The sequence below is a fragment of the Triturus cristatus genome, chromosome 12 (assembly GCF_964204655.1).
Source record: "Triturus cristatus chromosome 12, aTriCri1.1, whole genome shotgun sequence".
NCBI classification, from domain to species: Eukaryota; Metazoa; Chordata; class Amphibia; order Caudata; family Salamandridae; genus Triturus; species Triturus cristatus.
Window position 1 is genome coordinate 623401309 of NC_140595.1, and position 27738 is coordinate 623429046.

General features: G+C 46.5%; 1 protein-coding gene across 1 annotated transcript; it reads right to left on the reverse strand.

Moving 5' to 3' along the window:
- Positions 1–625: 625 nt before the first annotated feature.
- LOC146776431 (interleukin-17C-like) lies at positions 626–10205 on the reverse strand. The gene is made up of 3 exons (XM_085636940.1): positions 9949–10205; positions 7796–8130; positions 626–2403 (listed from the first exon to the last, which is right to left on the reverse strand). The coding sequence occupies exons 1-3, from the start codon at positions 9964–9966 to the stop codon at positions 2163–2165; spliced, it is 594 nt and encodes a 197-aa protein (XP_085493066.1). The 5' UTR covers positions 9967–10205; the 3' UTR covers positions 626–2162.
- Between the last annotated feature and the right edge of the window lie 17533 nt (positions 10206–27738).

Consider the following 27738-nt stretch of genomic DNA (forward strand, 5'->3'; position numbering starts at 1 on the left):
CGCTTTTGCGTCCGTTTTCGGGCAAAAAGCGGCGATAATTTTATCGCCTAATCAGCAAGGTTACGCTATCGCGTGAAACCTTGCATTAGCACCTGAAATCTGAACGCCCAGCTTTGCATCTCTAATGAGATGCAAAGTGGGCGTTCCTGCCCTGACATGACTGGAGAAATGTCGCTAAGCGACATTTCTCCTATCATCAAGCCCCACGCTATGAAGCATAGCGGCAAGAAAAGTAGCGATAACCCCTGTTATCGCTACTTTCCTTACGCCTTCTTCAAGATTGACTTAGCCATGATATCCTTTGGAAGGTGGATATCATGGCTAAGTTTGTGAGTCCCTATCAGCAAGCTAACGCCACATTGTGTGAGATTATCGCTGGGTTTCCAGCGATAATCTCACGTTTGGCACTTAGCGCTAGGATTTTTATCGCTTTTCAGATAAGCGTTGCTAATAGCACGCTTTCTCAGCGATAAAAATCCACGTTAGCCGGCGATAATTATCCTAGCGCTAAGTGCGCTTAGCAATAATTATCGCCTGTCCTTGATGATATGCCCCTTGGTGCCCACCACCACCTCATTCGAAACCAGTCAAATTGTAGCAAAAAGAAACATCACCACAAAAGGAATTAAATGGTTTTTAAAAAATTTATTTAGCAATTCATTTCGCCATCAAGCCATTGCTAGCAGTCAAAATGACGAATCATGCCATGGCGCATTAAATTAGACAGAATCAAATAGAAAGTGTGTTTAAATGCCACAGCTACACACAATAAATAATTACACGCTGTCACTTCATAAAGATACAAAAATATTATTTTGTAATAGTATCCTAAAGCCACATAATCTCTCTCTCTCTCTCTCTCTCTATATATATATATATATATATGTCATGTTGCCTCTCTTTAAAATCACTGTTTTAAAGGCTCTTAAATCAGCAGGGCCTTTCAATAAATAGATCTATAATAAATACATTATAAATACATAATAAATAGTTATTAAATACACATCTTCGTTCCTATCTCGCTATTTTGTCATCGCAGCTCCCGCCTGCTTACACAGGGAACTGGGCCTTCCGGTTTCTCTGCCTGGCCAGCAGGACAGGCTGCATTCCAGACAGGTTGTTGCCCCGGCACAGCGCCACGATTCAGATAGTTTGTTAGACGCGTGCCTCAGGCAGGAAGTGCGCTTGAGAAACAAATAATCCACTTCCAAAAGTGACTGTTTTCACCACCTTTGCTGATCAGCTGAACTCCTGAGCTGACTCTGCAGTTCGAGGTTAAACTAAGCACATTGTGCCTGAATCAAACAATTGGTTATGCGATAAAACGAATAATTAGAAATACACATATGCAGTATCATTAATGTACATACACCATATAATTAATAAAATTAAAATACATATACAATATAATAAATAGGATTGATATTTAAGAGTTATATAAAATATGTTAAATATATATATATATTTTTGGTTAAGGGCAGTTCTATCAAATATATAAACATGACAAATGCATTTTACAGTAAAAGAGCATAGTACCGTACTATAACTTCGACATACTAGCTAGGTCAAAGGTCATTGTGAACTCTAGGATCAAGATTTTGGAGTCTTGTACATTTATGGGGAGTCAATCAAACTCCATTTTGAATGAATATTTGTATCTCAGGAAGGGGGATGGGCCATTATGTGGCAGGATATTTTAAAATGGTTGCCAGCATTGCACATCAACATGTGTCAGGTGAAGAAGTGAATTTGGTAAGGCTAGTCAAAGTTCATGACATAACTCTAAATGGGCTTCTGTGTGCATTTACTGCAACAGCTGGTGCCACTGCATTTAGACGCATGCTGAATACCATACTAGGCGCTATTTAAAAAGCCATGCAACTGACTGTGTGTGAATGAATTACATTCTTGGGCACAAGAATTGATTGTGAACCTGCTATTGCTTTACATAATCCAAAATCCAATATCCTGGAATTCAATTCTAGTCGTGAATTTACTATTCCACAGACCAGACAATGACCTAAGAGGCCCTACTAGTGAAAAGACTTCTTAAAGTGTTTTAAAACAAACGAACTGGTTCTGTGTGAACAATCACACTACAGGGTTGGTTGTCAATGTACTGAACTCCATAGGAGCTCTGTGGGGGGTCACCAGTGGCTGCTTTATGAGTATAGGGGTACAACGCAGGTGCAGCCCACTGGGACCTTGATGTAGTCCACCTCGAAGGTGAACGTGGCTGGCGGGTGGGGGCACGGCTTCCTCCGGAGAACCATCATGGTCTGATTCAGCAAGACCGAGTTCAGAGAGGCGGTCTCTTCCCCATTCCGGGTGTTGATGCAACCGCGGCACAGGCACTCGGCGAAGGCCAACTTTTGAGGGTACCGGTTCTCGTCCACATTGATACTGGAGAAAAGATTAAAAAATTCAATTTTGAGCCACTTTGTGGGGATAGTAGAGAATCTAAGCGCAGAAAGTACTGGCATATGCACTAAAATGTATATGTCAAGGCCTTGTGTAGCCAACGCAACGAAGACGCTTTGGGTATGTTGTGACTTTCTTTCATTAAATATGCATCCATTAAGAAGAACAACACAATATAAAACAAGGCAATTATTGGGTCATTTTTTAGAAATTTTTAAGTGACGAATTGTATGTATATAGTAGTTTGGTGATAATTGCCCTATTTTATATTGTGTTATTTTTAGGTTTTATGTGCTCAAAAGACAACAAACAGCCTTAATAAACATGTTTTTATCTATTTCATGTTCTTACAAACAGCAACAGCATCCCGAGGCAAATAGGCGATTTACATTCAACAGTAACCATATATTTAACAGTTTAATATAAAAAAAAGCATCAAAACAGCATAATCAGTGTGGCCAGTCATATTCACTTTATGCCAAGCGCGACCATCCGGAAGCGCGCCCTTAGGACTCGGCTCCCCCCGCCCGTGCGACACACCCCCCTTCTCGGTGGCGTGGCCAGCAGCCGATTGGCTGCCGGGCAGCGGTTGTTCTTCCGGGGCAAAGCGACGTTGGGCGAGCGCACGCTTCCGGTCAGGATGGGTGGAGGTGGGGCGTAGGGGCTATTTAGGCCCGGTTCTCGCCTCCACTCATCCTCTCTTACTGCGAAGACGACGACGACTCCGAATCTCGTGGCGTGGACTATCGTGGGGGCGTAGGCGCTGGTTGGCGAATCGTTGGGGCCTCCTGTTGGTCGTGGATCTTGTCGGCGGGTCGGCGGACTGCGGATTGCGCGGTTGTTGTGCTACTCGGTGCATGCTGGTGGGGTCTCGAGGTGGCAACGGAGCTTGGTGTCGGGTCCGGTGAAAAGGTCAGGTAAGGTGCTGGGAGGGGTGAGGATTCGGGTCCATCGTCCGGGGTTCTGCGGGCGGCAGTGTTAATTTTATGTACTGCTCCCACGGGGCTCAGGGCGAGTTGGTGGGTCCTGCTCCCCTAGCATCTGGGCTGCGGGCGAGGCGTGTGGGTTGGTTCTCCGGGGGGCAAAGCAAGTGTTAGTCGGGGATTGGGTAGCGTGGTGTGCTGCTTTCGTTCTACATGGGACCGGGGTCCGGGAGTAGCCCGCGGCGCGGTGTTGTGGTTCGCATCGGTGCGAGCGTTTGAGCGGGAAACAGATCCCGTTGCAGCTCACAATCGGTGCCGGGGAGGGCTCGGGTACGATCCGATCGGTCGCAGCAGAGAAAAATAGCGTGCCTGCGTGAGCCAGTGCTTGCATTTTGTATTTAAGCGCCCATAGGCGGGGTCAGTGGGGTGAAGCAATTCAGAATCCGTTCATTGCAGCGTTGCTACGTTGAGAACTGCTTGTAGGGTGCGTCTCGTTTTTTCCCCTCGTAATTTGGGTAGAAGGGGGAGCGTCGTGGGGCCGCCCAGGATACCTAATCGCCTGATCCAGCCGGGGCAGGATGCCTCCTAAGAGGAATCAGAAGAGAAAAGGGGGGGATTCCGAGATAGCACAGCTATTAAAATTGGTGCTAGCGAAGTTGAGTAGGGATGAGGACAGTGAGGAGGACGCGGGGGGGGAGGCTCCCGAGTCAGACAGTGAGGGGGTTACAGAGCCGGTGGTGCCGGAACGCCCGCGAAGGGCGATAGTACCGCCGAAGGCGGCCTTTCCGCCGTTGGTTAAGAAGGCAAAAAGTGTCAAGAGGAGGAAAGAGTCGAAAGGGGGTGATGAGGCCGTTCCAGGGGGGCAGGAGTGTCAGCCGGCCGTACCTCAGCAGGTGATAGAACCTGCGCCAGCAATGCCCCTTGCTCCTGTGCCTCCTTTGCCCACACCTGTGCTTCCTGCCCCTGTAGTACCATTACTAGCACCTATGCCACCGCCTATGCTTCCTCCTGTAATTCCAGAACCCATAGTGACCCCACAAGAGGGACCAGGGTTAGCGAGGGATGATATTGGTTTAATTTTGGCAGAAATTAGGGGCGCGTTCAAGACCTTGGCCCCACCCGCGAGTATCCCAGTACTGTCGGTGCCAGAGGTTCCGGTGGCGGTCTCACCGCCTGCAGTGCTACCAGTCAGACAAGCTGAGGTAGGGGGGGATCAGGTGCCCAGTACAGCGGTGGGAGCTGGCCAGGCTGCTCACTCTAATATTTTGGCAACGGTGGCCACTTTGTTGGCACAACTTGGAGCACCAGCAGCGACCGACACAGCAACTGCCCCATGGGCGACACAAGCGGGGGGGGCGGTTCTGGCGGAGCTGGGTAAACAAGTGGCGCTGTTGAATAAGACGCAATAATCAGTGTGGCCAGTCATATTCACTTTATGGTTTGGAAGCAGAGGACAGAAGCAAGGGGGTGGGAGAGGAAAAACAAAGGGATGGTGCACAATGAAGCTGTTGAAGGAAAAGACGAGATACATCTGTTTTTAGCTGTTTGCGGAATGGGATCAGGTTGGACTAAGTTCTGCCCGTGATGGGAGCATAAGCCTAGCCGGAGAGTCAGGCGGGGGCATCTGAAGAGACACCAGGACGGACCAGGGTACCAAAAGCAGCCTTGGCAAAGATGCTCCAGCAGCCACGTGCCTTGCATCTCCTCCTGCAAACTGTCCTTGGATCCACCCATTCGCTCTACCCCAGTGATCGCTTTCTCCCTGCACCCACTCCCGCTTGAAGCCCCCATCACTGCTACAATTCACCTCATGCGCCGGGGAAAGTAACCGGGGCACCAGGAACGGCCCTGGGCGTGCACACCCGGCCTCCGAGGGCTCCTGCCCACCGGGGAAAAGCCCGGTGGAATAAAAGCCGATCAAGTCACAGGTCTGCGAGTCACAGGTCTGCCTGTGGCCTTGGGGCTTTTTATAGTGCACATCTAGACCGAAAACACTAGGGCGCCGCACACTGTCGGGACAGTGGGGCACAAGTAAAGTACGTGTACAGAAGTGCTTGCGGTCGGGACCAAGGAGTGGGCCCACGGCCCACGGCCAGGCAGGAAGAGTCAGGAGTTTCTACATTTAAAAAAAAAAATGCAGTTTTATCTAGCGTGAACTCGACCCGAAGGACTTAGAGCGCTTTACACGAGCCATAGTTACATTCAACAGGGTCAATTTTGTTTTTTTGAGGCACAGGAGATTAAGTGATTTGCCCAGGATCACAGGAAGATGAGCCGACGCCGAACCTGGTTGTCCAGTTTCAAAGTCGGCACATCCCCCCGCATTGGAGTTTACTACACTGACGTCAGGCCGGTAAAAGAGCTGGGCGGACACTGCGGTATCTTATCACTTCCTGTGCTTCTGTGAGTTAATTGGGATTCTGAAAGGAGACGGGCAAGTGCATTGTGGGTAAAAGGAAAGATGCTTGAAGAGGGCGTGTGCACGGGTGAGCGCGCGGTTAACATGTCTTGCACCATTGCTTCCTTCCCTGGAGCAACGAACGAATGTGACTCAGCTCCGTGCTCCACCCCAGGCTCCACCCCACTCCCAGGCTTCACCCCACTCCCAGGCTTCTAGCTCCACCCACTCACAAGCTCCGTGCTCCACCCCAGGGTTTTATCCTCGGCTGCGCTCTTTCTCCATCCCACGGTTTCCGGCATCCTATTTTTAACTGTGATCTTGGGCAGTGCCGCAATGGATGGCATTGAAGCAAAACCTCAAAACGCATTAAAATAAGGGTTCGATATAGGACCCGTTCTCGAATCCATTGATACCGGAACACTCCATTGATACCGGAACACTAGTCCTTATCAATCATTCATATTTATATTCTCCTAGCGCTCCGAGGTGACCAGCGTGGCGTGCGGCGCTGTGCAAAACTTCCCAATTGGTAAACAGCCTACAAACTGGGCCCATGAATACTTCACACAGTTCTGGAAAAAGAAGTAGCAGGTCAAGCATTACAGTAATTGCTTTTCATATAGTGCTTGGAGCGAAATCATGCTGCTCCTTAGCGCTACAGCAAACAAATGATGGACGGAATGCTGACAATGCAAACATTCTCCCCCAGTCAAAAGATCTGGGTTAAATCCATCGTTCTTTTGCCCACTACGCCACCCCAGTTTGGACCGAGCCATATGCAAATCAGTCTTGACCCTGTGCCTCATGGGAACAGTCCAGACCAAACTGCCAGGCCAGGTCCTCCCTGGACCGGAAACAAGCAACAGTCCAGACCAAACTGCCAGGCCAGGTCCTCCCTGGACCAGAAACAAGCATCCTGGGACCGGTTTCAGGGTATGTCACCCTTCTTCAGCCAGGCTAGCTTGAATCCTGTGGCACAGTGAGCACTTAGCGCTGTCACTAATACTGGACTCAGCCATTTCCATTTTATTCTCCTCGGAAATGTGGAAAGCTGAGTCAGTCCTGCCAGGAATTACATTTTTGCCTTGCAGGAGGCACGCAGAGGGATGCAGTGATTTAGTTTAATAAACCAAGTTATGTCATAAACCAATCAGGAGATACTGGACCAAACTGAAGCAAATACACTTCTGGACCTTTTGGCTCCTATTGGCAAAGTCAATAGGCCTGGGTTTAATGTACTACCGAACGGGGCGTTAGCACATTAGAGTGCGACATGTCCAGGGAACAAGCAGAAGTGGAAAGAGGGGTCTTTTGTTGTAAAGTAGTCCCTCAAACAGTTTATGTCAAGCACTCAAGGGGACGTGGAAACCTACTAGCTGTAGCACTACTGCCATCCCACATTAAAAAGCTGTAGCAATATTACAAAATGAACGCACCAACATATCTTTATGTAATACCGGCCAGGCTCAACTTGGGGGGAAAAGCTGCAGCTTCACAGCTTTTCACACCATCTGCCAAAACAGCACACCGTGGCATCAGTACCTTTTGTGGCCTTATTACTAACACCAATTAACAGGGCTAAAAGAATTCATTAAGGGCCAGATGTATCAAACAGTTTTACCCATTCTGTGTCTATGGGAAAATGTGTCCATACATCAAGCCCTAAATCACTTCTTAGTGCCTTAACGTTAGCTGATCTAATTCCAAGTGTAAAGTTTAAAATTGGGCCAAAATGATTGCATCCAATTTAAATTTACAAGTTTTGTGCAAACTGCATTTGACCCCAAGGTGTTTGCATGGGCATTTTCCTCCAGTCCATATACAAGAAGATTTCACTAGCAAAACAGAACATTAATGAGTCAAAGAACCTTTCTGCATGTTATTTCACACTACATTGGAGGCCAAAAATAATCCTATTGGGCGCAAATGAGTTTTTTATTTTACGGGGTTTGAGTAAACGCAACTCCCTTGTATTGACTGCACCTGTTGTTCATGGTGGGACTATCTTGTAAGACTGTAGGTTGAATGCGCGATTGGATTGGGCTCTTACCGGTATCTCCAGGGCGAGAGGGAGCGCTCGTTGTGGCCTTTGGGGTCCTCCTGCGAGATGAACTTGAAGGATGGACACGTTTCGCCCGTTGTGTTCCTTCGGCGTCTCTTCATGTCCCCCTGCATCTTCTCCAGGTGGGACACCATGGTCACCGCGTTGTAACTGTCCCACTTCAGTGGGCTCCCGCTGAATCGCTGCATCCAGTTGTCCGGCATGTCACTTAGCTGCTCCTTGGTGAAGCACTGCTGCTGGTGATGAGAATGGTGTTTCACTCCGTGCCTCCTGTTTGCCTCGCAGTGTTGTAGGCAGAGTAGGACGAGTGCGCACAGGAACCACTGGAGAAAGAGATGTGGGAAGAGCATACCGTTAGCCCCTAGAGTCTCACACTTGTAGAAGCCAATTTACAAAACATTTATGAGTATGGAAAGTAGTCCTACAGGAGTAGTCTTTTACGTGCTCTTACATGCCTTTGTGAATCGGCCCAAAATGTCCAACTCCCTGTTAGTAAAAGTGCAAAGAGGGCAGAATCCTTTATATTTGAAAGACTTGTGTACGGATATTCATTGAATATTGCCTTTTTAGGTGTTTTGGGGGCCATTTCACAAAGCAATATAGGAGTATGTAAAACAGTGCGTTGGGATCAAGTATTTACATATTCCGATATGCCTTTGTGAACAGGCTCTATAGAGCGTATTATTCACACTAGGTAGTTCCACTAGATACTTCCAGTGATGGCCAGAGGCAGACTGACCTTCTGGGAAATTGGGAGAAGGCCTCACTCACTTTGGGCCTGTAAAAGGCTAATAGGTTTGGAGCTCAGTCGGTCACATCTTTGGTTTATAACTTGCAGTCCACTTGGGCCAAGGTGCAGCCGGATGTGAATTAACCTACCTAGCCCTGTCAGTTTCTCACAAAACCCACGTGTTGAGGAATGGCCTTTTCCACCCAAACCAGTGTCTACGTAGAAAAGCACCAGCCAAACCTGGAGTCCACGGTAGGGTGGGATATTATGTTACTTCCTGTCACCCCCTTAGAGCTACTCCCTGAGCTTTGTCGTAGAAGATGCACACAACCTATGTCTACAGTATTCTCCTGGCCCAGCCCCCTTTGAAGGGCCACTAATTTGGTTATCTGGGGCCCCAAGCACAATACCAGGCCTTGGTGACAAAGCTATGCAACAACTGCATAGACAACCCAAGCAGTAATTTCCGTTCCTGCAGGAAGAAGCCATAGCTGCACTGACATTTCTAGGCTAGTGAAAACTGAAGGAGGCATGGTTTTATTGCCCTTCATATGCAATAACAACAGCACAATCAGCCATGAATTCATTGCCATCCCTATGCAAATGGATTTGGGTTACAAGAAGCTACTTTGCTACCATGGACATCATGTGACCAGTTCTGACCTTTCATTTTGCAAACCATTTTAATTTGTGCCTTTAATTCAACTTTATACATAGATGCGAACAAAGACTACAACTCCCAGAATGCAATAGGTTGTTATATGAAATAGAACAAGATTTCCCTGTGTCATGTAGAGATCTGGTCACCCTATGCAAGGTTAATACAGAAGAATGTAATTGGCACAAGCCTGGATTGTTCTGTCAGATCTAGGTGCAGCCTATAGTGACCAACCCCTCCGGCCCCATGCACCAATTACTGAAAAGTGCTGAAAAAACATTGTGTAAGTCTAAAAGTGCTACTCAGGGGGTTATTTTGAAAAAGAAAGAGATGCCTTACAAAACACGTGCAAGAGGCCTACATATTAAAAGCTGCAAAGAAACGGTCACTGTGTGCTATATGAAAATGAGCTTTTTAATCAACATTAATGTCCATTTTCTATGCAGGAGCTCCTCCAGGGGAACCGCACTTCGTGGTTTCGTTGCTAAGGGCTAGTAGTCTTGTTGGAAAATGATCCTATCCTGACTTTTTCAGAATGGCCAAATTGTGTGATCTTGTGCAAATCATGTTCTCTACATCGCCTTTAATTTACATCAACTGAAAAAACACTGTGAGCAGCCAAATATAGGGACCTAATATTATTTGAAAAAAAACATAGAAATTCCCTTTTTAGCAGACACGTGATGCCTTCTGACCACCCTGTCCACTGCACTTGTATATTCAAATTTTCAGAAAAACTTGTGTACCACTTACCAGGGCGGATGAATACATTGCAGAGCGAGGGCTTTTCTCTGGTTCAGCGATGCTTTTCTGTCTCCCTGTAACTCTGGATTCCACTGCCGATCTCAGCAGCAACAGCTGTTTGCCACCTCTGCCTCAGTTAGCCTCCCAGACTCCTTCGGCACGTGCAACCACAGCAGGCAGAGCTGCCTCTTCTGTTTTGCTCTGTTCTCTTGGCTGAGCTTCAAACTGTGTTCATGCCTCTGGAGCAGGCCGCCTCTGCCTTTTATACACCTGTCTGTGGAAGCTCCAGCCCTCATCGGAAAATCCACAGGTGTAAAATAGCCTGCACCTCTTCCTCCCCCTGTGTCGTAAAAGGAAGTCGGGCCTTTATTTACAGGCACTTCCTCATAGGTGAGCCGTGTAGCGCCCGCGTGCCAGGTTTCCCAGGTGAGGCCTCGAGACGCTCAGCGCGCGGCACAGGAGAGAGCTTACTTTTTGTTTTGATTTTTACAATCCTCTTGACTGGTACCGTTAAGGGAGAGTTTTCAATGTGACCGAAAAAGGTTTATTTAGCACTTTGTCACTGGTATTTTCTGAAGGAAAATGTACATTCTTTCGGCCACTGCACTCTTTAAGAATAAACACCAGGGTTATTATATTAATGATAACAGACAGGTGTTATCATTGTTTTAATAAAACAATTTAGTGGTGAATAGCAGTGGCTAGACAGTGAGCATAAAGTGATGGCTAGAAATGCTTGAATAAATCGTAATTATTACATTGTATTTTTGATCGCCCGTGGCTTGGTATGAGCCTTTTACACTAGCTGCACGGGTTCGAATCTCACCTCAGCCACTTATTATCGCAGAGGCCGCCCCCAAAGGGGGTCTCGAGGGCCGACGCCATAACCGACACTGAGCCCTGGAAAAAAGTTTTTTTTGGTGTGCTGAGGCGCCCAGAAGCGGGAGAAGCACCTGTGTCTCCGCTCCGGCGGCCGCCGCCAGGAAGGCGCAGCCCCCCCCCCCAGCCAATGGGGGAACGAGCGGGTACAAACCCTCCAATGGGGGAACCTGCCAGCTAGGCAGGAAAGACTCGGGGGGTGGGAGATATAGGCGCCGCTCCCCCACGTAGCTCCTATCTGCTTGGAGCGGGGGAGCAGCAGCGGCGCGTCGCGAAGCCACATCCTCTTGAGCCATAGCTAGGTCACTCCTAGTAGTTGAGCACCGTATATTCAGTCCTTGTATAATCCACTGAACCCTGGTCTGTTAGCCCAATTGAAGCAAAAAAAATGGTACAACTCCCAGAATGCAGTGCTTTCTTAAATGTAAGTCCATAACCGGAAATATGTCGTTTTGTGTACATTATGGGTACACACAAACTTGCTGTTGGGGGCCAAAATTACAGTGTGGATTGTGGCCAAGGGCCGCACCGGTAGGGGTGGGGTCAGTGGTGGGGGGGGGGGGGGGCTAGAGTAAAAAAAAAATCAAACCGTTTCAAAACATTAGACCATGGGTACTCACAAACTTTATCTCGGGGGCCAAATTTACAGTGTGGTTTGTGGCTGAGGGCCGCACCGGTGGGGGCGGGGCTAGAGCAAAAAAAAAACCGATGACAATGAGTTTGAACACAGGCCCCTGCAGCCACCAGGCCCGGCATACACACATCTCTCTCTATCTATCTCTCTGTCTCCCTCCCTCTCTCTGTCTCCCTCCCTCTCTCTATCACTCTCCCTCTCTCTCTCCGTCTCCCTCCCTCTATCTCTCTCTCCCTCTGTCTCACTCACTGTGTTTGTCTCCCTCCCTCTCTGTCTCCCTCCCTGTCTCCCTCTGTCTCTGTCTCCCTCCCTCTGTCTCTGTCTCCCTCCCTCCCTCCCTATCCCTCCCTCTCCCTTTGTCTCCCTCCCTTTGTCTCCCTTCCTCTCTCTGTCTCCCTCCATCTCTCTCTCTGTCTCCCTCCCTCTCTCTCTCTGTCTCCCTCCCTCTCTCTCTCTGTCTCCCTCCCTCTCTCTCTGTCTCCCTCCCTCTGTCTCCCTCCCTCCCTACCTATCCCTCCCTCTCTCTTTCTCCCTCCCTCTCTCTCCGTCTCCCTCTGTCTCCCTGCCTCTGTCTCCCTCCCTCTGTCTCCCTCCCTCTGTCTCCCTCCCTTTGTCTCCCTCCCTCTGTCTCCCTCCCTCTCTCTCCCTCCCTCCCTCCGTCTGTCTCCTCCCTCTCTCCGTCTGTCTCCCTCTGTCTCCCTCCCTCCCTCTGTCTCACTCACTCTGTTTGTCTGCCTGTCTCCCTCCCTCTCCTTCCCTCTCTCTCTGTCTCCCTCCCTCTCTATCTCTCTCTCTGTCTCACTCACTGTGTTTGTCTCCCTCCCTCTCTGTCTCTCTCTGTCTCCCTCCCTCTCTCCCTCCCTCTCTCTCTGTCTCCCTCCCTCTCTCTCTGTCTCCCTCCCTCTCTCCGTCTGTCTCCTCCCTCTCTCCTTCTGTCTCCCTCCCTCTCTCTGTCTCACTCACTCTGTTTGTCTCCCTCTCTCTCTGTCTCCCTCCCTCTGTCTCCCTCCCCCTCTCTCTCCTTCCTTCTCTCTCTGTCTCCCTCCCTCTCTATCTCTCCCTCTGTCTCCCTCCCTCTCTCCCTCCCTCTCTGTCTCCCCCCCTTCTGTCTTCCTCCCTCTGTTGCACTCTGTCTTCCTCCCGCTGTCACCTCACCCGCTGCTCTCACTCCCTGCTGCCCTCCGTCACCTCACCCTGCTGTCCTATCAACCGCTGTCACCTCACCCCGCGCTGAGACTGCTTCCCGGGAACACACACAGCCGCCGCACCCGAGTACTTCACAGGTCTTTTAAAGACCATTCACTTGTTAATGAGGCTTTGTTGTATTTCACCTCTTCTTAGCGCCCCTGCATCTCCACTCAAGCAGAGTGGAGATGCAGGGGCGCTAAGAAGAGGTGAAATACAACAAAGCCTCATTAACAAGTGAATATGCTTTAAAAGAATCGCCCGGCCTCATAGCTCCGCGCTGCTGCAACCTGTGATCCAAAAAAACACAGGTATGATGTCTGCAAGGTCCGCGGGCCGCCAAGTAAGGCTTGCCGGGCCGCTGGTGGCCCGCGGGCCGTACTATGAGTACCCGTGCATTAGACAATGCTGTATTTCAAAAGCAGATGTAACTACAAAGAGCACATTTTGATAATATCTTTTTATTAGCAGACAATAGCAATCTTAAGATGCATTGCATAGCTTCATACACACTTTGAACCCAATTCCATCAGTCTCTCTTTCTCTCTCAGTCAGTCTCTCTATCTCTCACTCTCAGTCAGTCTCTCTCTCTCAGTCAGTCTCTCTCTCTCTGTCAGTCAGTCTCTCTCTCTCTGTAAGTCAGTCTCTCTCTCTCTGTAAGTCAGTCTCTGTCAGTTAGTCAGTTTTTCTCTCTGTCAGTCTCTCTCTCTCCGTCAGTCTCTCTCTCTCAGTCTCAGTAAGTCAGTCTCTCTCTGTCAGTCAGTCTTTCTTTCTCTGTCAGTCAGTCTTTCTCTGTCAGTCAGTCAGTCTCTCTCTCTGTCAGTCAGTCTCTCTCTCTCAGTCTCTCTCTCTTTCTGTCAGTCTCTCTCTCTCTCTCAGTCAGTCTCTCTTTCTTTCAGTCTCAGTCAGTCAGTCTCTCTCTCTCAGTCAGTCTCGCTGTGTCAGTTTCAGCCAATCAGTCTCTCTCTGTCAGTCAGTCAGTCTCTCTCTCTCCGTCAGTCAGTCTCTCTCTCGCTCTCTGTCAGTCAGTCTCTCTCTGTCAGTCAGTCTCTCAGTCAGACAGTCTCTCTCTTTCTCTCTCTCTCTGTCAGTCAGTCTCTCTCCGTCAGTCAGTCAGTCTCTCTCTCTGCCAGTCAGTCTCTCTCTCTCTCTCTCTCTCTCTCTCTCTCTCTCTGTCAGTCTCTCTCAGTCAGTCTCTCTCTCTCTCGCCCTCTCGCTCTCTCTCTCAGTCAGTCAGTCTCTCTCTCTCAGTCAGTCAGTCCTTTTGCCAGTTAGTCTCTCTCTCTCTTTCAGTCATTCTCTCTCTGTCTGTCTCTATTTCAGTGAGTCAGTCTCTCTCTCTACTCTCCACTCTCTCTCTCTCCACTCTCTGTCTCTCTCCTCTCTCTCTCTCTCTCTCTCTCCACTCTCGCTCCACTGTCTGTCTCTCCCCACTCTCTCTCTCTCCACTGTCTCTCTCTCCCCACTCTCTCTCGCTCAACTCTCTCTCCACTGTCTGTCTCTCTCCACTCTCTCCACTCTCTCTCTCTCCACTCTCTCTCCCCTGTCTGTCTCTCCCCACTCTCTCTCTCTCTCTCTCCACTCTCTCTCTCTCCACTCTCTCTCTCCACTCTCTCTCGGGGGCCATGGGTACATTACCTGCAAGGTCCGCGGGCCGCCAAAGAAGGCCTGCCGGGGGGCTGGCGGCCCGCGGGCCGTACTATGAGTACCACGGGTGTACATGGATCGGCCTGGCGACGGTAGACAATAGTCTGGTGATCTCAGGCCCCTTGTCTGTGGCACCGCAGCCAGGTGATCCTTGTGCTATGTGTGACGCCTGGTCCTTGACCTAGTCCTGAATTTTTAGCCAAGACCACTTTGCCTGCTCAGGCTTGCTTACAATGAGACAAGAGAACCTACATGTACCAGAATCTAAAGTGTTTTTATATTAATCATCCATGGGTATCTGAGAGTGTCCCACTTGACGTTTATGGTGACGAGATATTCAATGTCACTGACATACCACTCTGTTGGTGCCACTGGCTTAATTAAAATAAACCAAGACTACAACTCCCAGAATGTACTGATATGTTAAATCAATCAATACCCAGAACTGGAAAAGTCGTGTTACGGTGACATGAAGTTGTGTGTTCCCTGTATTGACACGAGCTACCATGTGCCTTTAATTTTTTTTTTCAGGCTGTATATTTTTGTTAAACAAAGAAGATAACTGATTTCCAGCAAGAAACCGGTTTGATTTAAATTTGTAAACACACGTCTGATTTCAAGTACTTGTAGTAAATTGAATCATCCTTTGGCGAAAAGCACTCTTTAATAGGTTACTATGAAAGTGCTTTGCGTATTAGACTTACTGAATTTTGTACAAACGCTTGTTGAATATCTACACCCCTGTTGGCAATGTGTCACTATTGGTGGCCTTTTCCAGGAATGGCTGGACTGTTACCATGAAGAACATGGTCAAGACTGATTTGCTTATGGCTGGGTCCAAACTGGGGTGGTGTAGTGAGCAAACAAACAATGGATTGCTTGATTCATTCAGCATTCCGTCCGTCATTTGTTGCTTTAGCTCTTTTCGCCCTAAGTGGGAAGGGTATGCCCAGACATGGTTGCCTTGCTCGCTGTGCCACTGGATTCAAGGTAGCCTGGCTGATGAGGGGTGATGCCCCGAAACTGGTCCCAAGATGCTTTTTTCTGGTTCAGGGAGGACCTGGCTTGGCAATTTGGGCTGGTCTGTTCCCATGAGGAGCAGGGTCAAGACTGATTTGCATATGGCTGGGTCCAAACTGGGGTGGCGTTGATCTCTTGACTGGGGGTGAATGTTTGATTCAGTCTTGCCGCAGCACATTTCTAAATAACATCATCTTACATACTGGGAGGGGGGGGGGGCTACTTAAAACAATCAGATCTACAAGATTCAAAATATAAAGTACTGTTTGGCTGAAGAGTCAGGTCTGGGTGATTGTGTCACAGAGGATACAGAGCCACTTGGTATCCATGTTCCTAATTGAATCCCCTTTCTCTCCCTTGTGAAAGCTCGGCTACATTCATGAGCATCCTTAGGGAGACAAGAGAGCACCGAGTGGACTTTAGTTTTCATCTGGTCCACGTCATGATTGTGATTTTCAGTCTGCTTCTGGGAGTTGTAGTTTCATTTTTCCCATTGTAATTATGAGCCTACAGCTACATTTATTTCAACATATTTATTTATTTGAAAAACACTGCTGTCAGTAGTGTTGTACGTCGCAACAACAAACACACAAACCTTGATGGCAGGATCCTTGCAATAAGTCTAACCACTGGCAACCGCTCTGGATAGCATTCCAACCCATTGTTCTTATGTCCACCACCCCACCTCAGATTATATCCAGACAGATGCAAACTGGTCTCGACCCTGCTCCAATAGCAGCAGTACAGCTGAACTGCCAAGCCAGGTCCTCTATGAACCATGGCATAAGCAAACCAGTACCGGTTTTGCCCTAATTGGACTCTTCAGTCGGGTGTAGCTTGGTTCCAGTGGCACAGTGAGTAAGGGACTCACGTCTGGGCATACCCATGGCCACTTAGGGCTTCACATCAAACATACAAAACCTGATGGGAGGAATGCTTGCAATAAGTCTAACCACTGGCAATCACTCGAGGTAGCATTCCAATCCATCATTCTTTTGCTCATCATGCCACCTCAGATTGGACCCCGCATATGCAAATCAGTCTTGACCCTGCTCCACTAGGAGCAGTCCAACCCAAACTGCTGAGGCAGTTCCTCTTTGTACAGGCATACAAGTAACCCAAGACCGGTTCCACCCTAATTGGGGCTCTTTACTCAGACGTAGCGTGGCTCCAGTGAGCGAGGGACCCAAGTCTGGACATACACTTGTCCATTTAGGGTGTTTGATGTAACGCTGTCAATTGTTTGATGGAAGGATACTTGCAATAAGTCTAACCACCGGATGTATGACGTTACAACGCACACTTTTACAACGCATGCACTTACAACGCATTTTTTACAACGCATAATCCATTACAACGCATGACATTACAACGCATGACACTACAACGCATTTTTAAAAACTACCTTTACAACGCATTTCCATTACAACGCATACTACCTTTACAACGCATACCTTTACAACGCATAATATTAAATTGCATTTAAGGTAAGTATTAGATAGTATAGGGGTAAAAGTTACTTTTCTAACTCCAGGGGGTGCAACAGTAGGGTAAGTGTTGGATAGTATAGGGGTAAAAATTACTATTCTAACTCCAGGGGGTGCAACAGTAGGGTAAGTGTTGGATAGTATAGGGGTAAAAATTACTATTCTAACTCCAGGGGGTGCAACAGTGGGGTAAGTGTTGGATAGTATAGGGGTAAAAATTACTATTCTAACTCCAGGGGGTGCATCAGTAGGGTAAGTGTTGGATAGTATAGGGGTAAAAATTACTATTCTAACTCCAGGGGGTGCAACAGTAGGGTAAGTGTTGGATAGTATAGGGGTAAAAATTACTATTCTAACTCCAGGGGGTGCAACAGTAGGGTAAGTGTTGGATAGTATAGGGGTAAAAAATACTATTCTAACTCCAGGGGGTGCAACAGTAGGGTAAGTGTTGGATAGTATAGGGGTAAAATTACTATTCTAACTCCAGGGGGTGCAACAGTAGGGTAAGTGTTGGATAGTATAGGGGTAAAAATTACTATTCTAACTCCAGGGGGTGCAACAGTAGGGTAAGTGTTGGATAGAATAGGGGTAAAAATTACTATTCTAACTCCAGGGGGTGCAACAGTAGGGTAAGTGTTGGATAGTATAGGGGTAAAAATTACTATTCTAACTCCAGGGGGTGCAACAGTAGGGTAAGTGTTGGATAGTGTAGTGTAATAATATGCATTGTAATGGTATGCGATGTAATGGTAGTATGCGTTGTAATGGAATGCGTTGTAAAGGTAGTTTTTAAAAATGCGTTGTAGTGTCATGCGTTGTAATGTCATGCGTTGTAATGGATTATGCGTTGTAAAAAATGCGTTGTAAAGGTAGTGCGTTGTAAAAGTTGCGTTGTAAAGGTTGTTCCCCCTAACCACCAGCAATGGCTCGGGATAGGATTCCAACCCATCATGGACTGCTTGTGTCCCGCTGCTGAGAAACAAAACGTGGTTGAATGTTGCAGTCATGACCTAAGACCACTTGTCAGGAATGATGGGAGGGCGTTTCCACCTGCCACCAGAAATGTAAGGAAATCTGTGCGGCACCATAAAGGCAAAGTCTAATGAGTGTCCTAATGCAAGACTTTACCCCTCTATGGTGTACACACAAATCAATCAAACAAATATAAAATGAAGCTGGCTAGAAATGTGACTTTCTGATTGAACCATGTATGTTGGATTAGTTGATTTTGTGCACTTTTATGCGATCTGCCCTGCCCAGCCTTTATCACAGAGTGGCCTATAATGCACTGGCTTTTGTACTGGCTGTCGCAAAAGAAGAAAATGCATAATGTCATTTTAAAAGCAGTTTTTCCCGGACCATTCCATATACATGTCCGATATAACTACCCAATATATCTTGGGGGAAGATTCACTCCCTCCTAGAGAGGGTTGGACTCCCTTTACTAATCTCCCTTACTCAGTGCACTAGGGGAGTGGAAATTAACCTGTTCCATTGCTGCTTTTGGCGTCCAGTCCAGTCCTGATTACGACATTGTGCTTCCACTGGAAGCTTGTGATGTGGACATTGTGTCAGCGGAACATGCAAATCTAAGGGCTCTGTCTGGTTTCCCTTTTTCCTGGATGTCAGTGGAACTCTCAGGCTCTCTGGCTTCCTAATGGTTGTTCACTGTTACTTTGTGTTTTAAAACTGATTTACATTGCGTGGCCGATCTGATTTGTGGTCAACCATGGGGGTCCATAGGTCCTACCCCAATACAGATAACGTAAGCCAGGTTCGTCCTGAAGTCGGGAGGAGCAGGAGGGATGGATCCATGCTGGATTTTCAGGACCACGACTGACGATGTACTTGAATTCCATTTAGAGTCATAGCACAAACATTTATGACATGAGGATATTCTGAAAACCCCACATGTATCCATCCCTCAAAGTCAGTCTTCACCATAGCTGCCAAGTTTGCCAGGTCCTTGTGTGATGAGCGGCTCCAGTCCAGGTTTTTTTTCTTTGAATTCTGGGCTTGAAGTCCTAGTTTTATAAAGCAATGAACAAGACTACAAGTCATAGAATTCAAATAAAAAAACTGGACTGCAGCGCCTCATCGTACACGGACCGGGGAAACTTGGCAGGGCTGCATCATTGCTCTGGCTCTCAGACTCCTCTCGTTTTCACCTGTCTAGGTACAATTGTGTGTTTTTTACCTCTCAATAAGACCCTGCAATCGCTCAGAGAGTTGTTCACTCCATAGTTTAGGTCAGTGGTTCTTAACCTGTGGTCTGGGCACCTCTGGGGGTCCGCGACTTGTCATACAAAATGAAATACTATGAAAGTGAGTACATTAAAATTAATGAAGGTTATAGAAATAGAAAAACAACATTTAAAATGTAAAACCTTTTTCTATATCTGATTGTGAATTAAACAAAATATTTAAATATTTGAGCATTTGTTTAGTGTATACTTGTTTCTGTATTCATGTGTATTGTTTTGAGGTTCAAATCATAGAAATTGCGTAAGTGGGGGTCCCCAGCTTCCAATAGTGACTCAGCAGGGGTTCCCAGATCTCAGTAGTTATTCAGTGGGGGTCCACAGAAGTCAGAAGGCTAAGAACCATCAGGCAGTATGGCATCTCTTCTGCGCCCCGCCCAGCCACTCACCATCACCTGTGCTCTTTTACCAGACCAACTACGTCCAGAAGGTCTCCATCGCTCATTATCCGAGCATTCTTTTCTTGGAGAACCCCCCTTGCTGACTTCGGTGCTGGTGAAGGCGCGAGGAGAACCCCAATAGAGGGTGAAGGCGCGAGGAGGGCCCCAATAGAGCTGCACGTCCCCCCCCTCCCCCCACCCCCTCGCTCTCCTGAGATCTCTGCGGGTCCTGACTCATCTCTGGGCGCTGCGCAAGTGACCTCTGGCACCCCACGTGTCAGTGAGTTAAGGTTAGCCTTTAACATCTGCAGTTGAGCAAAGCACTGAATTTTCGATTCCGGCTGGGCAAGCCTGGCCCGTTCATTCTTCCGAGGTCGGTAAACTGAGCCCCGTTACATTTTGTGATGGTAACATCTGGTGATTTTTCACGCTTAGAAATGGCGGAAGAGTTTCATGAATACTGTATAGAACTATGACGTCATTATTATATCATAAGAGCCGACCTAAACTGCTTTAGAGAGTTTTATATATTTCAGAATCACGTACAAATTACAAATTTAATCAAATGTAATCAATCAGTTCGCGCCACTGAGGAATAAGCATGTTCCTCAGAGGCGCAACTAGAGCCAAATTTCGGGAGGGGGGTGTGGGGGGGGGGGGGCTAAGAAAAGATTTCGGGGGGGGGGGGCTGAAACTTTAAGCAATAGGCAGAGTGGAGCTGCAGGGGCACTCAGAAGGGGTGAAACAACAGCGAGGCGCCATTAACATGCAAATGGTCTTTTAAAGACCTGTGAAGTGCTCGGGTGCGGCTGTGTGTGTGCCCGGAAGCTGTCTCAGCCCGGGCTGCCACACACGAGGGGGGGGGGGGGGGGGGGCTGTAGCCCTTTGAGTCCAATGCGTATTGCGCGCCTGATGCTCCTCTTGTCTGTTCTTTTTCACACACTTCTGGACCGATGACAAATTCTGCCTCAGCCCTGGTAGAATCTCCTGCATAGACCCATCCTGCCCAGCAGGGGGAGCACTGGTGCTCAGCAACGGAGAGGACTAACTCAGTTCGTCACAGCCACAGCTCAGTTACAACAGAACTATTTCCTCTTGCCTGTAGTAAAGGCACTCTTATTCAGACGTAAACCTTCTCAGTGAACAGTAACTCAGACTTGCAACACTTCATCTCTATTATCAGTAATGTTGTCTAGGCTGAAAGTCCCGAGTGCCACAAACTTCTTCCCTCGCGCGCTGATTGGCACTACCTGAGTGCACGCGATTGGTCCTCATAAACTGGACTCGCGTATATTGGGTGTATGCAGTGCTTTAAATGGGTCGGTACTTTCCGGTACGGAGTACCAGCACTTTTTCATTTTGAGAGGGAGAGCACCTCCACTTCTCAAGATGGACGTAATACTTTTAATTGGCGAGTACTGGCACTTCTCAGAAACAAGCAGCTACTCTGGTACAGGGTACCCGCCATTCTATTTTTCCATTTCAAGCACTGGGTGTGGGGAATTTTCCAGTAGGTTTTAGTCAGTTTTGCATTAGTATAAGAGCTGGTCTCCACATGGAGCGAAGTGGTGCTGACTGTACATCTCTGGTAGGCCTTTTCCCTGGCCCTGACTTGCCTGGCATCAGCAGTAGGGACCCGCCATCAGTCCTGAATGGTGAAGCCCAGAGCCCCAGCCTGAGAGGAAGAATGGGACCCCAAGGCCTGGACCGGAAGGCGCTAGGCCTTATTAGTCCTAGCAGAATGGTTCCCATGTCAAGGGCAGTATCTTCACCAGGTGCAAAGATAGAGGACAGAACAGAGTTTTCTAAGATCCGGTTCTATTATAAATGTATCACATCATGTGTACACCCATGTTGTGACTGTTAAGGTAATGTGTATCTATAGTATTGTAGTGATTAATGAGTGGGTATCTTTGAGAGGCCATCCACAGATGCACTTGTAGCCCCAGTGTGAGATGTTATAAGGTAGCTATGAGCCCCACATGACCAAATTCTAATCATCCACCCAACATGCGAGAGTTGACTGAAGGAAGATATAGCTGTTATGCGTGCTTCCAGGAAAGACAGTGCAAACGTCAATGAAGCAGCCTCTGGCATCACAGACAACTTGCACATTAATTTAGAACCAACAGTGTCTGTTGTAGAAAATATGTTACCTGAGGTGAGGTGGCTGAAGTACCACTTGGAAACAATCAGTGGCATCCAATACATGAAGGAAGAGGGCAAAGGCATCAAATTCCTTTGCCACCCCTTGTTTTTCTTCCAGTGACTGTGGCATGGCGACAAACCGATGCACTCTTCTGGTGAGGCATCTCAGTATCTGATACAGTCATTGAGATTGGCTTGCCAGTGAGACACTTACATTGTCAGGCATGGCCTTCTGGAAAGACCCAGTGGCTATGAAATGGAGTGCCGCAAGTATTTTGAAAGGGTTTGGAATAGCCTGGGAGCTGACTGTAGGTGACTCAAGCTCCTCCCCTCAGCGTGCATCCATGTCTAGGATCACTTCATGTAATCACTTCTTTTGAGAAGCAGTATCTGACAATGATTGCTTCCCTGTACATGCCAAAGATGTTGATTCTTTGCCAGTAAACCCTCTCTCTCGCTCCACCTCAAATAATTGTTCCTCAAAATGAAGAACAAGCTACAAAGGCATTCACAGGCAAAGTGAACCCAAAACATATATGGGGTGTGAGTTATTTGTTTTGTGGTCTGCCTGCATGTGATTTGTTGGGGTTGTAACAGGTTTTACCTGTAGATGATTGGTAGAGTCCTGAGTCATCACTCCTTCTCTTGCATTAACAGGTGTGTTCCATGTGTTGGGAGCGTTGTTGGAATACGTTTTCAAAAAAACCTTCTCAGTTATACATGTTAATAAATATACCTAAAACAAAACATTAAAAATGGTGTGCCTTAAAAAAGATTTACCTTTAATTTTCCTATTTGACCATAGTGTTATTCCCTGACTCCGTTGTTTTCTAAAAAAAAATGTTACAGTACCAGTGATTGCAATATGTGGTACTTAACTCGTTGCAAGGCTTGACCGAAGTACATTTGAGTCTGTTGTGTCACTAATAGAGCTGTAGGAGAATTAGAAGTGTATTTTGTGAATTGCACTTGTCTTACTCTTTGGTGGGTGTGTTTTAAAATGTGCATGTCGCTACATAAACTCTTCCCTAAACTCCTCCTGACATTTCTATAACCCCACCAAGTTTGTAGTAATTACTCCCCATTTTCCAGTCTTTCCCCTTTGTCCTTCTAGCATTTACTAATCAACATATACCAACGTGTGCAGAGACCTCACATTTGGTGGAAATGTCTGTACAGAAAAGATAAGAGAAGTGCATGAGGAGATTCCCAGCCTTAGGTTTGTGAACTGCATTTTGTAGTAATTTAATAGTACTACTTCAGTGTTGTGTAGTATTACCAGGTCCCTCAGTAATACAAACATGGACACATGAGTTGGTAGTGCGCATACGCTCTGCATGCCAGTCTAAAATCTGCACGTCCTGCACTCTTTATATATATCCTCTGCTGACGTACCCCGGTCAAGACCACTGTCATGCAGTGTGCAGGGTCACCTTGCAGTGCATTAGTACAGAGATCAAACCAAATACACAACACTGGAGTAATAAACACTGGAGTACTACTTTATGTACTTCAAATTGCAGTGTGTGAATCTGTCTCTAAGTCTTATGCATTGCACCACCGGGCGAATGTATTAGTTGTTTTACTGATTCTGTGCCTATGGCGAAATATGTTGATACAGAAGGGTGCATATTTTCACTATCACAAAACAACAGGGGAGGATAATCACATGAAGCCGCAAGGAAGATTTATGTGATGGGGGAAACAATCCAACCTGATCAAAGCTATTAGAAGAAGATCAGCAGTAAAGACCATGACAAAGAAAGTTTAAGATTGATTGATTGATTGGAGTACTTATAGAGCGCAACTATCACCCTACGGGCATCTTGGCGCTTGCATTGGGAACCCGTCCTGGTTTTTCCCTGTAAGATAACCCGTACTGGGCATCCCCAAGGTGAAAGCCAGGCATCCCGCCGCGGGGGGCCGTTGTGGAGATTAAGCAGGCTTGTTGCCCAGAGCTGCATAGTGTGAACTCATGCTTAGAGTGGGCACCGAAACGAGAATTATCGAGTCCGTGGACAATTGGGATCTGGACCCTGCCGCGTCGGGAATCGAACCCAGGTCCCGGGCCTGATCTCTGCTTCAGGGTATGCCTCCTCTAACCAGTGAGCTACACTTCTCCACAAGAGCAAAGGAGCTTCTGGGCTGGATGAAAGCACGTCAGCTAGGGAACCAAACAAGTGTCTATAGATGGATGATGTGTAGTCACCATTATGGAGGAAGGATTGAACATGCCATAGGTGTATGTTTGGTCCTGACGATGCAGGAATGGCCTCTAAAGGCATACACAGGAAAAGGTTAATTTTGTACTGATCGTGGCAACATTGGAACAAGTAGGAAACCTTTGTCTGCAAGATAAGAAGGATGTACACAAAGGGGAAGAACACAACAGAGTCTGGACAAATGATGAATTCAGAAATAACGGATAGGTCTTCTGCAGGAAAAATAGATGAGAAGAAGGGTACCCATACACTGCTGGAAGCCATACCAGAAGAGAGTAGAAGGGGATCTTCCTGCTTGAAGACATGGAGTACATTGATGTAAGGGAGCGTAGAGAAGAGTTTGTGAACATAGAAGAATAAAAACACATAATGCCTGTGTCCCATAAATAATGAGTATTAGTATTACCAAACACTGGAGTACCCCCTCATTTGATCAACTTTAGATGGATCGTTCTGGCAGAATTCAAGCTAATAGCAAATTTCCACTGAGCTTAGGTTCTGGCTCACAGAAAGAGCTTACAATGGCACCCAATCTAGAAATGTTAGTTGCCCATCTTACCTGGAGGAGAAAATATAAGGACTGTCTAAGGCAAGTGACAGGGCTCCTGAAGAAGGTGAGAGGTCTTTGATGAGGGAATAACAGCTCTGCCGAGTGAGAAGTAGTCTTGTCTACTCGTTCAAAGTTACAAAGAACTTCAAAAATGAAACTCTGAGGAACACTGGGACAAACCCATTGTTGACCATTATTACCACACACAAAAAGGGAAATTCAAACTTGACCTTTCATTTTTTGCCCATAATAACTCTTTGCGCCAAAGTTTTTTCAAATGCCTGACAGACTTCTCAGAACTTCAAAATTCCATATGGCAGAAACATCATCATCTTGACAATTCATAAGGAAATATTGTCAGACATAAATATTGTGTCCTCAATATTGTTCACAAAAAAATATAGTCCCAGTGAGCCTAGATTTCATATTATTAATTTCAATCTGCAATATTTTTGTAAATGATGTTCAGAGCGCAATATTTATGTTGGACAATATTTCCAATACGCTCACTCATTTTAATATCACCCTTCAAAAGGCAGAAATGATTACCTCTATTTACAATAGCAATATTGTTATGATGCAAACATCTGACACCAACCTGAAACTCTTCAACTTACACTTCAAATGCCTTTTAACTTTAGGAAAAACTATCGTAAAAGACAGCAATTGTCCGACCTACTTCCTCCAGCGTCAATTGAAATGATCAGATCCCAATGGAAATCCAACATATATACAAATTCCTTCCAATGCACTTGCCCAACCGTATCTATGAAATCTCACATCCTACCTCTACCTTTCTCCTCAGTCTTACTAGTTCACTGTAGCTTAACTCCAGCGAAATATTCCATAATACTCTGCCTTATCTGCTGCCTGATTCGAAATATATCAAATTTCACATCATAAACATTCCACCCCCATGGATAAACTCTTATTTACTGAATCGCCAATTGAGCTTGTTGATAATTTCAACTCTTCATCCAATAACATATTAGTGGACTTCGATCTTCAATGGACAGGCGCCAACAAGTTATCCGTCTTTCATCTATCTAAGACACCAATGGATTGGTTGTATCATTTCATTGTCTTATTCTACTTGCTTCTCTGCAAAAAACAGCAGTGACCACCTGTCAATTAATAAAACCCAAACAATGGGTCACTGTCTACGAGCATATTGATGTACCCACTTTTGCAGCATGGATCTCCTCAGACTTTCGAAATACCACAGAAAAGCTCAGGAGCAACTACAATAGGATATGCTTGAGATCATTGGTTGTCCGGAACCACTCAAACTGAGAGGACAAACACACAAAAAAAACAATTATACAAGTGCTACACTTTGGAATAGATCTTAATAAGGAAAGACAATCTATCTGATCTACTGAAACCATCTTGTGGCAAAATTCCTCCCAGAAGAATCTTGAAATACTTCATATGCATCTAGACCAACCAGCAGCCACGTCGTTAAAGCAAAAGCAACCTTCTTCATCTGTGAATGACGATTTAACTGATCAGTGGATGAGGAAGGCTTACTCAAAGCCCCTCTATGTATGAATTTTTCTTTATGAATTTTTTAGAATGCATGAGGCTGGTTAAACATTTAAGGTGATACCTAAAAGCAGACACAGCTCTAGAAGATCTTGAAAAATTCATACGTCCACTGTATATCTAACCTATCCTTCCTCGCCAAAGCCTTAGGATGGGGTGCGGAAGCCCAACTAAAAGTATCTTTGACAAAGGCAGCTCTTGCCTTCTTATTCTTCTTGAGCCGCAAGCAGTGTTCGAATTGGTTAATCACTTCTCTCTCCTAAAAACTCTGGAAAAATAAGTCGCATTTAGTGGAACATTTCTTAGTAGGTCACCCTTCTATCTGAATAACATCTCCCAATACAAATATCCAGTTCTCTTTCTAATGCCTCCTTTCTTCCACTTGGCACCAGCATGACTCTATCTTATCTCCCACTCTATTTAACCTACATAGAGTTCTTCTAGGTGCACTTCCAAAACTCTCCTGCAACTCCTACCACCACTACGCTGATGACACCTAGCTTTATCTGAATGTTGATTCCCCTCAAGACATAACATCCCTGGACCAGATACTTATTCATTTCCAGTCTTGGAGGACAATTCAGTATCTAAAAATGAATCCTGCTAAAACAGACTTGCTTATGATACTGTCTGTCCCCTTCTCCCATTCCATCGCAAACCTGTTGTGATACACCCCGCATCTTTAATTGTAAACCACCCCTCAATGATTGTACCAAGGCTCTGCGAGAAATCTCTGGACCCGAATGTTCACACCAAATCCCTAGACAAGATTGATTGTATCAAATCAGAGGGATTAAATCTGACATCCCCGAGGTCACACCAGATTTGGCTACCCAAATGTGGCGTCCATTGAAACCACAAGCCTGTTTAAGTTGGCCTCTATCATGGATATTAACAGACGTTTTCCCGGGGGCCTCAAAGTTTGGTCTTTGGTATGACCGAGGGCCGCACTAATGCCAGCGGTGTGTGTAAAGTGGGTGTAGGGAAAGCAAAGCATGTATATCTAGTGGCTGACTTTAAAAATTAAGGTGTTCCTAAAGTTAGGGGCCTAGTTACTTCCTTTCCATAACTGCAATTCATCTTTATATAAGTGATTGCTGTATATTTAACATTTTTTTCCATGTTTGTGCTGAGTAGAGTAAACAGCAGCCCAGTGCTGCTGCTGCCCAGGGGGCCGCATGTAAAAGTCAGGAGGGCCGCATTCGACCCCCGGGCCGTACTTTGAGTATCACTGCCCTATATAGGATATACAACTTTACATTGTGGAATACCCGACCGACAGTCACCTTCTAAGTCAGATTCCACTCCCTCGGTGCTCAGACAACCTCCCTCTCGAAACCTCTTCTATCAAGAATAAAAGAGAACCCTCATGCAAGCCTTCTCAGGGGGTGCACCTGAGGTACGGAACTCGACTCCCTTCCTGCAATAAGAACAAAGTCCTCCTAAGGAGTATTCAGAATTAATCTACCTTCCTACTATTTCAACTACATTTACACTACTGATTCCATGGAGGATGTCATGCCAGGTTAATCCTTTTAACTCTTCCTTTAACCCTGCGGTAAAGTCCGTTGACACAACCTGCTTAACCCTGCGGAAATATGAACCAACACTCTTCCTCTTCCTGGACTTGTTACTGCTTTTGTACACGTTTGCTATCTTGTTATTGTTACATTGTCCTGCTCAAAGTTGTTTTCGAAGCATTGTCGCTATGCTCCACTTGTATATACATGTTGCGAGCTGACATCACTGTTCACCTATCTGTTTATGTAAAGTGCTCCGCTGCTTCTCCCTGGTGTGCTACATGTATTGTAAAAACACAAAGAAACACATTTGAAACATTA